Raw genomic sequence first — 12,976 nt, 5'->3', positions numbered from 1 at the left:
AGATGGTTGACAAAAATAAAATAAAAAATCAGACAAGAATAATATAGAGAACCCTTTTTTTTAAGGACCCGTTTGTTTTTTCTTTTTTTATTATATAAATTTTAACTTGATTTTGAAAAAGACCTGTTTGTTTTATAAATTATTTTTTTAGATGAAATTGTAACTATTGAGCATATAAGTATTATATATATATATATATATATATATATATATATATATATATATATATATATATATATATATATATATATATATATATAATAGGTAAGATTATGATAATAAAAATAATTTTTTTTAAGTTATAAAAATATAATATTAAATATTTATTTAAAAATAAAATAAAATCGGTACACACGTTTTAATAACGGTTACCCAAGCCAATTTGACACAAAACTTATGGTTCAAGATTTACCCGGAATCGGGATGGCGATCAGATACCTATATGTACCATGGTCATGCCTAATAATAGATTTGAAATCGCTATGATCAGATCCGTGTTTCCACCTCAACGAACATGCGACTCTTGCTTCACTTGTTCGGTTTGGGATGAAAGAAAATATCCCGATTCCCGCCTAGCTCCACATCAGTTAGGATGAAAGAAATCGAGCATTCCATTAGAAGAATTTTTGACCTAGTGAGGGGATACATCATACATCAATTATATATCTCATAAAAAAATCATGTAAAAGAAAAAAAAATTAAAAAAAATAAATAAGTTCAAATTCAAGAAGAATAATAGAACAATTTTCAAATAGGAATGTATTACACCCTAAAATGTAACCTGACAAAGAAAAGTTAAGGTTTGAGACCAGAGGTAGAAATGTGGAGAAGAATGATCAAATAGTCATCATTAGTGAGACTAAATATTCAATACCATTCATAATCTTTTAAAGATTATATTCAGAATCAACTATACTATAATTATGTTCTCGTATAAATAGTTAATTAATGAATAACGAGTTAACTTAATAAGTCACCACTTTATTAAAAAAAAAATAGTTTGAACTTTAAAAAAATAGTTTGAACATAAAACATAAAGTGTGGTCTATATAAATGAAAATAACATGAAGTATCCTTATATCCCTTAGATCGTAACAATACCCTCATCTTCAGTGTTTCGACGACCTCGGCGAAACGAACGTTGTCTTGTTCTTCCCTAGTTTGCGACCAGTTCTGAATGTGCAATTTCAACCGCTTCCTCGTCTTCCCACGTATTATCTTCATCAGCATGTCCTGTCCATTTCACTAGCACCTGTCTCATACAATGACTTCCGGAGTTAAGACTTGCGATTTCATCTCAAGAAGTGCAGTAAGTTCGTTTGGTTTTCCTAGATAGCTTTTTAGCTGTGAAATATGGAACATGTTATGGATTCTCGATCCCACCAGAAGGTCCAATCAATAAGCTACTTCCCATATTTTCGCACTAATTATGAATGACCCCAAAGAACTTATTCTTGTATAGACCTATCTGTTCTGTTTCAGATTAATGAGTTGGCTAATGGGATTATCTCAAATAAAAGGTCCAAATTGTAACAGGACAGTTTTAAATAAATGTCATGTGAGGGCTACTATAGGACTACGAGTTTGAATAAAAGATCCATACCATAATCGTGCGTCCCCTTGAAAATGAATCGGGGCGATTTCAACTTTAGTAATAGTATATATGATCAACTCGAAAAAATTATTCTGCTGAAATGAACCATCCTTCAACATCACGTCATCGAACTTCGGGAAATCAATCTTAGTCAAGCGGGTTGGAAGTACATACGGCCTTTCTCTGAGTGGTGTATTGCGAGAGGATTTCGCTGAATCTACTGGTCATCCTAGGCTCTCTTTTACAAAAAAATAAATTCAAGCTTCTGTTCAAGTGAGTTCAAATTATTTTCCATCCACTTCCTTTGTTCTTCCAGTGATTGTGTAATCGACGTCAATGCTGCTCATAGGGAGTCGTTGTCCGTCTGGTTCGTGTTTCCACCATGGTCTTTGAATCTGATATCAATTTGTTACACCCTAAGATGTAACCTGAGAAGAGAAGTTAGGGTTTGGGACAAGTGGCAGAAATGAGACAAAGAATTATCAGAAAGTCATGAGGTGAGAGAAGAAAAACAGTCAATATCATTCATAATCTTCAAAAGAGGATATTCAGAATCTCATATCATTCATAATCTTCAAAAGAGGATATTCAGAATCTCATAAATAAGCTGAATGAGCTGACTTAACATGCAGTAGTGGGTCTATATGAAAATACTGAAAATAATACTAAGTGTCCTTATATCCCTCCGATAGTAACAAAATGTCAACCAGACAAGTCAAACTATGATGAACCTCTTTCTTGTCTGAGTAACTTCGTTGCATTGATTGAGCATGAAATCTAAATTGCCTTCATTCCTTTTAGGAAGTTTTCCGAAGTTGGGGTTGTAGTGAATCTGATATACATAAATTGTTCAAATGAAACTCAACTTGCTGAGTACCTTACCTTAATCTGATATGAAATGTGTCAAAAGTTTTTAGCACTATCTGCTATATAAGAATAATCCTCACAGAAGATTCCCTGTTTGATTACAAGCAAGCATGAAATGGAATTGAAAAATGATAGATTAATTAATTAATAAAAATAGAAAATTAATAATGAGGGGTTTGGACTTTGGAGTATAAATATAGCCTTCTTCCTCCTCTCCCTAAATTCCTTTTCGCGCGCTCTCTCTCTCTGCTTTTCTCTCAACCAAACCAAACGAAATAAACTACCATCATCAAACAAATAACCTCAATTTTTTTTTCCATTTTTCTGTCTGTCTCTCCTCTCTCTTGCATCTCGAGACAAAGAGAGAGGGAGCTACGATCAAAGAATGTTCTCAAAGGTAATCAAATCATTTCTAACCAAATTTTGAAGCTGTAATTGAACCGATTGATTGATTGATTGAGCATGAGAAGAGGTAATATAATTATGTCAATAAAAACAGATTCATTCATTCATTCATCTGTCACTGATTATTGTTATCATCATCAGGAATTCTTGCGGTGTCCAATGAGAAGATTATAGAGGAGGAGAAGAAATCCATGGATGAGACAACAAGGGAATTACCACCTGTTGATGAAGCATGTTCCTGCTCGCCGAGAGGCGTCCTGGAGATGGACATCTCCACCCCCACCGGCAAGGATTCCAACAACAACAGCATCGTGTTGGCCGCCGCCGATGGAGGAGGAGAAGGAGGGGAGGTGGTGGTTACTGACAACAGTCTCATAACATTGGGACTAGTGGATAAACTTGCCGGAGGGAATCCCTTACACCTCAAGAGGCTTTTTGAGACCCCTAAGATGAAATCTGTCAGGAAGTTCACCACCATTCCCTTGTTGGCCGGATACGAACTCTCCAAGAATCTTAAGAAGAAAACTGGCAGGAATCGAAGCACCGGCGAAACTATTGATTGTGGCGACTTTATCGCCCCTAAACCGTCTTGGAGAAATTTCAAACGTCATGAACTCGCCGCTGCAACCGACGATTTTAGTCCAGGTATAATTATTTATTGATAATAATTATATCCTCTTGCTATCTAATCTTATAAATATAATAAATAGAGAGGATGATCGGAAAAGGAGGACATGCTGAGGTGTACAAGGGGACATTGCCGGACGGGAGCGTGGTTGCGGTGAAGAAGATAATAAAGAAAAAGAACGAAGAAGACGAAAAGAACGGTGATTTCTTGTCGGAGCTTGGCATCATCGCTCACATCGACCACCCTAATGCAGCTAAGCTCATCGGCTTCAGCATTGACGGCGGCCTCCACCTCGTCCTCCAGTTCTCTCCCCACGGCAGCCTCGCCTCCGTCTTACACGGTTCAGATGAGAAAGTACTAGAATGGAGCATAAGGTTCAAGGTGGCTCTTGGGATTGCTGAAGGTCTTCATTACCTTCATTCTTCTTGCCAAAGGCGCATTATTCATAGAGACATCACTGCCTCAAACATTTTACTCACAGAAGACTATGAACCTCAGGTTTATATCTTCTTATTCTCAACCCCCCCTTATGATAGTATATATATGGATCAATCCTGACTTGAGAGATTGTTTGTTTGTTTGGGCTTCTTAAAGATTTCCGATTTTGGCCTTGCAAAATGGCTTCCGGAGAATTGGGTTCACCATATTGTCCATCCCATCGAGGGTACTTTCGGGTACATGGCACCCGAGTATTTCATGCATGGGATTGTGGACGAGAAGACAGATGTTTTTGCATTCAGCGTCTTGTTGCTCGAGCTCATAACAGGCCGTCGAGCAGTTGATTCCAGCATGCAAAGTCTTGTTATGTGGGTAAGTAGTTACTTTCTTGATTCATGAATGTGTGTCTTCCTTCCTTGTATTTGATGATGACGTTACAGGCAAAGCCTCTGCTGGAAAAGAAATGCGTGGATGAATTGGCTGATCCTCGGCTAGAAGGAAGATACGATGTTGAGGAAATGTACCGTGCCATGTCCACAGCGCTTGCCTGCCTCCATCACTCGTCCAGCAACCGCCCCAAAATGTCAAGGGTATGTATCTATGTATATACATTACATAGATAATCCTCTCTATCCTAACAAGTAAATTATCTATCTGCATATAATATAATAGGTTGTGCAACTGCTAAAAGGAGAGGGTGGAAGCGCAGAGTTGAAACAGAAGTCCTTGGGAGGGAGGGCAATCTTATTAGATGCATGTGATTTGGAAGACTACAACAAAGAGAGTTACCAAAATGACCTCACCCGCCACATGCAGCTAGTCATGGAATAGATATTTTTGGAAGGATGGTCCGCAGCTAACCTGACCTGACCTCACCTTTCACAGCCAGAAGTTGAAGATTAGTTTTTGCATAAATTCTCAGGGTTTTTTTTAGTACAGTTTCTGCCCAAAATCAACCAAATTGCATTTCTCTACCTATATATGATCACTTGTTTTTCTTATAACATTTTTGTATGTTATGTAAATCATGTTAATCCAGTGGATCTTTTTCATATATAATTTAATCAAGAAGAGACTTTTGTATTTTATATTCTTGTATATTTACATACACAAATTCATGGACATTCTAACCAAGCTAATCCACCCCTCACAAATGAAACTACTTCGAAGAATTCGCTGAAAACTTTTAAGTTTATTTCAACTATTCCTTTAACCACAGTTTTATAACTATCATTATATTCTTTTAGACACTGTATAGAGACAGTTTTATAACTGTCACTATGTCAAAATGATAGTGTAAATTGACCTTCAATTTTAATAAATATGATTTTAAAAGTTAAATATTAATATACAGTAGATTAAAGGTAGGTAGAGAACAGTAAGCACTAACATATATTCTATGCTTCAACAGTGGCCACTCTTCTCTTTATCTTTGAATTTTTCCAATGGAGTGCATATATACTGAGACAGAGACAACACTGCAAAGGACCAAAGAAAAAAAATTATGAACACAATCAGTACAAAAGATATAAGAAATCTAGTATGACAGAGATTCAGGAATTGCGCTTACATTGATCCGAGGAAGAAAGCAAGCGACAGATGAAATCCGAATAGGAACACAGAAACAACTGCCGTCAGCAGCATAGCAACTGAAGTTGAATACACCTGCAAAAAATATAAACCCAACAATTTTTGAAAAGATACAACTGCATATGTACTATATATATAATAGCTAGGTCTGGTTAGCAAATTACCTTCACAATATTGTCTGCATACTTCATGACCATCGACACAGCAATTCCACTGCATATGTTACACAGTTACATTATCTAAATAATGGAGGGTTTATTTGAATTAAGTTTATCTGAAAACTATGATTTAAAATTTCTTAATTATTTCGATTTAGATGCAAATTAAGCTAGAAAAATCTTATCTCAGTAATATAGTAAGAGCAAAGACAACTTTACACCTGTAATTTAATCAAATTATGTCACCATAAGAGTAAAAAGGAAATTTAAGTACTTTCTTGACATTAGTTCCACATTTTGTTAAGCATCATTTCGTTTATTCTGTAGGCACTTTAACTAATTTAGCACTTATATTCAGTATTGAACATTCAAACGCAATACTTCATGTTGATCGCCACTCCGACTTGTGATTAGCTTGAAATTCCAAAACAAATGCCATTATAGTATTTTTCTAAAATTGTTCTGAAGATTTCGACAACTTGAGGACTATGGGTTCCAATGTACTATGTTATTATAACTTGAGAGTGTGGAGCAATTGAGAGTTTTAAAATTATTTAAATCTGTTTCTGTAGAAAGATAAAAGGCAGTCCACAAAAATTAAAAAATAGCTCATTACCTTAACGCATGGTTAAGAATCATCAGAGCTGTTATCAGTGAGTATCCATGGAAGAATCCCCTGTTAAGATAAGTTCTAGTCAATGATTATGGTAATTTTGTTTCTACTGTCACATAATAATTTATGTCATGGGCTTTACTGGATGTGTAAAATATGGGAAAGATGCATTCATTTAGAAAAGCAATGAAGAAACGTCATTGGAAGGAGAACCTAGTGTCAACGTGTATGAACTATATGATATGCCTGATGAGAATGACTAAACCGTTTAAGAGAAAGTGGATTGAGAAATTACTTGTTGGCCACAGCATCAAAATCTTGGATTATTATTGCAATAGCATTGAAGCCCATTCCAAATATGTATAGCCAGAAGTTCTGCACATTTATGTTTCTTGAAGGACGCTTTTTAATTATCGCCTGTAGAAAGCCATGTAAATTGTCTTAAATAGTATTGTATCATTGAGTGGAATGATGCTCCAAATCTTATGTGCGGTTACTACAGATACACAAGAAGAAATTTATTAAAGAAAAAGGCTAAAACAATTCACCTCAGTATAAACTCCTGCAAAACCACTTAGGAGTGCCATGACCTACATGGAATTAATTGAATAAGTTGCAAATACTAGTAACTATAATATACTTTTCAGGTCATTAAGTAGATAAAGGTCCCAAATAACAAGAAACTCACAATGGCCATCATCCAACCGTGGAAAGGAGTCTGAAGAACGTGGTCGGAACTGCAAGTATATGTATGATTCAAAATCAACGGAAGACACTATTTCATATAAACAACATGCAGTTAAGAACAAGAACCCAATATACTATTTTCTTCCTGTTTGCTTGATTAGAAATATAGTTTAAAGGCTTTTGACGGGTTAAAGTTATTCTCACTTTTGTATTGACTTTGGAATTTGGATTGAATAATTTAGGTTATAAATTTCCTAAACTATTCATGAGAACAATTTTTTCAGAGAAACTGCCTTCCTGTACTTTTAAATGAGCCAGAAATGGCCAAATTCTAGAGAAATTCATGGTTCTCTAATGATACAAAATGACAGAAAAATGAAGATGCTTACACTTATATGAAAATATGGTAGCAATGATCAAGAATAGATTTATTCAATAGCGGATGAAAAGTAAATTTACCTGGGATTAAGTTGTGCCGTGGTGCACCCTGCACCTAGTAATATGAATGCAGCCCACTGAATCTCACTCAACCTGAAATAAAAAGTTAACTCAATGATGATAACTTGAGAATTGAGATGAAAGCTTGTAGCCTTGTAGGAGTTTTGAGAATTGAAGGAAATGGAACTTATGTCACAAGGAAAATAAAACTGTCAAACATCAACATAATATTATCAGTTTATGTCACCAACAGTATCATTAGCAAGATAAAAAATATTCCAAATAGCCTACCAAAACATTACTTTCCTTTGTTAGTGTGAAACACAGGCCATTTCTTATTGCTCACTTTCATCAGTTAAACCTAAATCAACTTCCTTTTGGTACAATTTTAAATCTATATCCTAGAATCCTTAGGAGAGAATGAGAAATTGAATGAACTGAGCCCTTAGATGAGAAAGCCATGGAGCAACCCCACAGTTGAGAGACGTCAACTTCATTCTATTTCTTGAATCGAATTCATATATTTAAACTAATCGCTCTTTAAAATGTATAGAGGTTGCCTCATACAACCACCTAACAACTTGGCGCAAAAGTAAATACATAATGAACTTCAAGGGCTTATTTAATAATTCTTCTAACAACTAATTATGTCAAATTACCAATATTTTTTTATAGTCAACAACATTCACCATAGGAAAGCTTCTAAAATCAAGAAAAAGCATTGATTAGTCATTGTTTTGTACAGAAAGCAAAATACAGTCAAATGAGGACATACTTCCTTTTCAGAATAATACGATACAACACACCAGTGCTAATGATATTCAGGTTCTTGAGTATTTGATAACCAGGAGCATCCACATACGCAAAGATGTAATACTGCCACATAATTACAAATTTCAGAAGAAGGAAAAAAAGCTCAATTCCTTTCAGGAGGGTGAGTTTGAAGAAGTCAGCTTACTTGAAGCAAATTCTTGATGAGGTAAAGTGCTGCAGGTATGGGGTAAACACTAACTTCATCCCAGGTTGTACTCAACCTAATTTTATCAGAATATTAATCAAAGTGAATTGCCACGCAAATTATATTAGTTTTCCAAATTTAAAATAAATGCAAGTTACACAAGCTATTTGTGTGAGGTGGAGAAAGAGAGAGGGAGGGAATGACCTGTTATCATCAGTAATACCATCGTTACTCCATATCCTTGAGAGTGCTGCCAATGAGAATGCACATTTCAAAGCTTCTACCTATAGAAAGCATAAAATTGTCTCATGGTTTAGTATAATTGAGCTCTGCTATGCAAACTTCTCATTACTCTATAGGAGAAAACAATATGTTTAAAACACAAAAAGTATTGTTTGATTACTACTTGGAACTCTACAAAGCATTTTCTATTTTTTAAGCTAGAGATATCTGAAGTTCTCTTACCAAGAAGTTTGCTGTGGTAACACTATACTCGTACTTTCCCGCTCTCTTGGACCAGACAATTAATATTGCCTGGGAGCTTGTAAGAATAGTTAAAGCAATGGTAACAATTGTCCTGGATGTGAATTAAAACAAACAGTGAACACAGAACTTCCAAGCCATCCAATTGTCATAGAATGAACAGAAATAATCTAGTATATTACTTGCGCTTCCACTTATTTTGTTCTCTTGAACTTCCTCCAAAGGCTGCCACCGTTCCTGTTAATCATGACGAATGCTATAATAGAGCAATCATGATGGGAAAATGTTGTTATATGTGTTAGAAACTTGTGCATTAAGTAAAAATAAGAAACCTGAAAGAGATTTTGACTGCAAGCCCTCCACATCACTTGGAATTACATCCCCTTCTTTATCCTGAAAAGTAATATAGAAGTGGAACATAAGTTGCAGGTTTTGAATTCCAAAAATAAAATAAGTAACTATTTAATTGAATGAGGTTGAATTTCAATGAAATAACAGAAAACTGTTACTTTACAAGATGTAATCCATTATTGCCCCTAAGCAAGCCAAAGTTATTTTATCTCAGCACATTTGGATCTAGGATAAGCTAATATAAGATTATGAATGAAGAAGAAACGGTTCATGCTGCTTTTGGAGCATAATGGAGCAAGAAAACTGCATACAGATCCACAAACTAAGCCATAAGTTGCATTCACAAACGGTTCAAGATTGTGAAAGAAGAATTTGAAGTTAAATAATCCAGCTATGAACATGTGTAAAAGTAAGTAACTCAACTGGACTGTTTTGTACACGGCGATAGAGATAGGGAGAGAGATTAAATTATTGAAAAATCTGTAAATAGTAGTTCAAAGAATTTAGAAGAGGTGAGGCTAAATTGACTGTTTCTAAGCGAAGTTTAGCATTACCTCATCCTTGATTTTTCGATACTCCATTAAACCTATCTCTTTCGCTTCAGATCCAATCGAAATTTAGCGTTTGTTGCAGTTCAACGCAGCTGGCATTGATGAATTGTGATCAAATGAGAGTCTAGAGGCTTTTTTACGCTTTCAGTTCCCACTTCCTTCTTCATAGTGTTAAGAGATCGAAGGGAGACGCGAAGAATGATTAAAAACATAGAAAAATAAAATATTATTATGTATTTTTTTTTTTAAAGTTGAATGTATATTATAAATGATAAAGAAGTTTGAACACAAATACAAAAAGTATTGACATGACATTAGGAGAAAATAAATAAAAATAAAATTGAGAAAAATGATTAACTCTTCGATGAACTTTACCGAATCTCGGAAAGCATCGTAATAATAACATTCATACGCATCAAACGACTAAGATCATGAAAATTCGACGATTACTCTCTAACCAGATTGTTCACTAAAAAAATTAATTATAATTTAACTCAATTATGTAGACATATCATATTAGCTGCATCATTTCAAATTTCAAACAACTACTCAAATACTCGAACATCACCCAATGAATTACGGTGATACTAAACAAAAGACTCGTTATACTATATTATACTATATTATATTTCTATTTTATAAACAAGTCCATGTTTGTTTCTTTAAATTTTGTGGTGTGTTTTGAATGATTTAGTTTCATCTTAATACCACAACCTTTTTCATATCAACTCTGGTTTGACTATTTAATTTTGAAAAATAAATTCATACCAAATATTGAAATTCGACAACAATAGAATCTATAACTCAAAAAAATATATAAAAGAAATTATTATAAACACTTGTTATCATCCCAAATCGATGTAAATAACTCACGAGAATCATCACTCCGTTCAGAACAGGTGAGTTGGTCGGTTTTCCAATTATGTTAAAGGTTGATTTACAACTTTTTTTTTATATAGCAATGCTCTAGTTTCATCTTTATAACTTTCCTTTTTTACATACAACGCACTGGTTTCATCTTTTGATGTGTTTTACTTGTTTATGTATTCTTTTGAGGTATTCCAATGATAACTAGTGATCAAACTTTCTATTTATATAACTTCCAAACTCAATAATTGTGTAGTCTAAGTTTTGTATTTACAATGCAAAAGGAGTTTGACTATTTATCAACACATATATTTAAATTATAAACTTTATATTAGATTTGTTAATATGTCATGAAGTTAAAAATCAGATCTTGAAGTTGAAAATGTTTAAATTAGTCCAAGTTACTAAATTGTTAAAAAAAAGTTTTGCTAAAAAACTCAATTGTTAGTTTGTTACATAACTTCACTTCAATGTAATTTAATTTATTAATTAATGAAAATCAGAATATCCATTTTACAAATTTAGATTGAGCCACATAAATGAAATAGCAACAATTCCTCTTGCAAATGAGTTAAATTTCTTATTTCAATTCAATTTTCCCAGTTGTATGAAAAAAATAACCCGAGCTATATAAGAGCACGAAGCTCTCCAGTCGAAAGGGCATAATTGCGGTGTTGTGATAGGATCTCATGAACCCTGACAGCCTCCAATCTTGAGACAAGATCCTTCCCATTTGATCCTTCATCGTCTTTAGCAGCAGCATTGAACAATGTCTGCAAGATTTGCAGGGGATCACCATGGCTAACCACCAAGATTGCACATCTGCAGTCATAATTAAATACAGACATTGATCTGTTATTTGTTGTTCATTTAGATAAACTTAGGAAGAGATAAATTTTGATAAAATGTTGTTCTTTAACCTTTCAAATTCAGCATCAATGGCAATCAAAGCAGGTATAAGTCTAGAGGAAACATCAAACACACTTTCCCCACCTTCTTCAGCCTTCATAAATGGATCATTCTCATCAAGACCCCATATCTCTGCATACTGAATGAAGAAGAAATAAAGATCATCAAATCTGATTCTTTGTTCAAAGATAAAATGACTTAAATCTTACTTTATCATGTGATTGGAGTTCAAAGGAAGGACCAAAATAACGCTCTCGAAGATCTTCAAATGCCTGTTTGTTTGATTTAAGTTTGAGTTGATAAAGATTTGGTGATTCAGTTTTGATATACATTGAAGATCATTATAATTCATACCTTACATTGAGTTCCTTCAAAAGGAATATCGAGAGTAGATGCCACCACTTTAGCAGTGTGGCTAGTTCTTGAGAAGGGAGAATAGCAGATCCTTACATCTTTAAGTTCTATGTTCTCTTCTAATAGTTTCTGTTCATATATTAATAATAGAAGAAGATGATGATGATGATGATGAAATTCTAGGTTTATCACAAAATTATGCAATGTTTATAGGATTCTTACTTGACGAAACGATTCTCCGGCTAAGTTTGCTTGATCAATACCTTCAGTAGCTAATCGGTATTCTTCAAGTCTCCCATTTTCCTGTGAAGAACAAACACCAGGAATCAATTTTCATGTAATCGAGAGAAACTAAGGACTTGAGATTTGAGAAGTAGATTATTAGATTCAGAAAATGTAGAAAAAATGCAGCGATTATCAGATTGAGATGATGAATGACAGATGACAAACCAGAGAGGAAACTATGAGTCCCTTTTCATTTGGGATGCTTTTTCCATGTCTCAGAATCCAGTATCTGTTTCTCGTGATGGATAATGGAGTCATCAGATCAACACGGTTGCACGAGAAAGAAGATCGTCCGGCGAACTTGAATCGGGAAAAATGGAGGTCCGGCGAGGAGGAGATACCAAGGAAGAAGGGACCTAATCTCACACTACACATGTTAGTAGTAGAGTTGCCAATCAACAACCAATGGATCATTCAAATCAATCGTCACCGTTGATCTTTCTGATTATGGAGATCAATGATTTAAGGTGTGTTTGTTTTGCAAAAAAAAATATATATATTTATATTAGTTTCACTTTTTTATTTTATCTTTTTTTATCTATTTTTATTTATCTTAATTCTTAAATTCTCATTTTTTTTAAAAATTTAGTAATTTATTTATAAATTTTGATATTTATTATAATATTTTTGTGAAAAGTTTCTTTCTTATTTAATTTAATATGAACAGAAATAAAAATAATAATTTTTTATTTTATTTTGTCTAATATTTGATAATTATTTTTTTTTTAATAAATGAGTTATTATTATTATTCAATTTTTGATTATTAATTTATTTATTGTTGTGTTGAATGATTTTTATT

The 12,976-nt window shown here is 33.8% G+C and overlaps 3 protein-coding genes across 3 annotated transcripts; 1 reads left to right on the top strand and 2 right to left on the bottom strand.

Moving 5' to 3' along the window:
- Positions 1 to 2,923: 2,923 nt before the first annotated feature.
- LOC124925098 (receptor-like cytosolic serine/threonine-protein kinase RBK1) lies at positions 2,924 to 5,017 on the top strand. Its single transcript, XM_047465070.1, has 6 exons — positions 2,924 to 2,933; positions 3,008 to 3,511; positions 3,577 to 3,992; positions 4,089 to 4,304; positions 4,373 to 4,522; positions 4,605 to 5,017. The coding sequence occupies exons 1-6, from the start codon at positions 2,924 to 2,926 to the stop codon at positions 4,761 to 4,763; spliced, it is 1,455 nt and encodes a 484-aa protein (XP_047321026.1). The 3' UTR covers positions 4,764 to 5,017.
- A 198-nt stretch (positions 5,018 to 5,215) lies between these two features.
- On the bottom strand, positions 5,216 to 9,940 carry LOC124923975 (CMP-sialic acid transporter 2-like). Its single transcript, XM_047463990.1, has 15 exons — positions 9,765 to 9,940; positions 9,192 to 9,252; positions 9,042 to 9,096; positions 8,842 to 8,953; positions 8,581 to 8,660; positions 8,377 to 8,452; positions 8,194 to 8,294; positions 7,440 to 7,511; positions 6,982 to 7,030; positions 6,842 to 6,883; positions 6,589 to 6,710; positions 6,297 to 6,356; positions 5,687 to 5,735; positions 5,503 to 5,597; positions 5,216 to 5,410 (listed from the first exon to the last, which is right to left on the bottom strand). The coding sequence occupies exons 1-15, from the start codon at positions 9,789 to 9,791 to the stop codon at positions 5,359 to 5,361; spliced, it is 1,053 nt and encodes a 350-aa protein (XP_047319946.1). The 5' UTR covers positions 9,792 to 9,940; the 3' UTR covers positions 5,216 to 5,358.
- Positions 9,941 to 11,092: 1,152 nt separating this feature from the next.
- LOC124926923 lies at positions 11,093 to 12,566 on the bottom strand. The gene is made up of 6 exons (XM_047467254.1): positions 12,342 to 12,566; positions 12,114 to 12,194; positions 11,892 to 12,020; positions 11,747 to 11,809; positions 11,549 to 11,676; positions 11,093 to 11,450 (listed from the first exon to the last, which is right to left on the bottom strand). Exons 1-6 carry the CDS (start codon positions 12,549 to 12,551, stop codon positions 11,255 to 11,257), a joined length of 807 nt encoding a protein of 268 aa, XP_047323210.1. The 5' UTR covers positions 12,552 to 12,566; the 3' UTR covers positions 11,093 to 11,254.
- Between the last annotated feature and the right edge of the window lie 410 nt (positions 12,567 to 12,976).

The sequence above is a fragment of the Impatiens glandulifera genome, chromosome 2 (assembly GCF_907164915.1).
Source record: "Impatiens glandulifera chromosome 2, dImpGla2.1, whole genome shotgun sequence".
Taxonomy (NCBI): Eukaryota; Viridiplantae; Streptophyta; class Magnoliopsida; order Ericales; family Balsaminaceae; genus Impatiens; species Impatiens glandulifera.
The sequence above is the reverse complement of the archived record's forward strand: the minus strand, read 5'-3'. Positions and strand labels throughout refer to the sequence as shown.

What these genes read in the sequence shown, in the direction of transcription:
- LOC124923975 (XM_047463990.1), bottom strand. Translation starts at nt 9,791, where the DNA reads ATGGAGTATCGAAAAATCAAGGATGAG. An exon ending in TTTGATGCTGTGGCCAACAA is followed by an intron (nt 6,357 to 6,588) that starts GTAATTTCTCAA and finishes TTATCTTAACAG; the next exon opens with GGGATTCTTCCATGGATACT. An exon ending in ATGCAGACAATATTGTGAAG is followed by an intron (nt 5,598 to 5,686) that starts GTAATTTGCTAA and finishes TATTTTTTGCAG; the next exon opens with GTGTATTCAACTTCAGTTGC.
- LOC124925098 (XM_047465070.1), top strand. An exon ending in TGCAAAGTCTTGTTATGTGG is followed by an intron (nt 4,305 to 4,372) that starts GTAAGTAGTTAC and finishes ATGACGTTACAG; the next exon opens with GCAAAGCCTCTGCTGGAAAA. An exon ending in ACCGCCCCAAAATGTCAAGG is followed by an intron (nt 4,523 to 4,604) that starts GTATGTATCTAT and finishes ATAATATAATAG; the next exon opens with GTTGTGCAACTGCTAAAAGG.
- LOC124926923 (XM_047467254.1), bottom strand. Translation starts at nt 12,551, where the DNA reads ATGTGTAGTGTGAGATTAGGTCCCTTCTTCCTTGGTATCTCCTCCTCG. An exon ending in GACTCATAGTTTCCTCTCTG is followed by an intron (nt 12,195 to 12,341) that starts GTTTGTCATCTG and finishes TGTTCTTCACAG; the next exon opens with GAAAATGGGAGACTTGAAGA. An exon ending in TTGAAGGAACTCAATGTAAG is followed by an intron (nt 11,810 to 11,891) that starts GTATGAATTATA and finishes TCAAACAAACAG; the next exon opens with GCATTTGAAGATCTTCGAGA.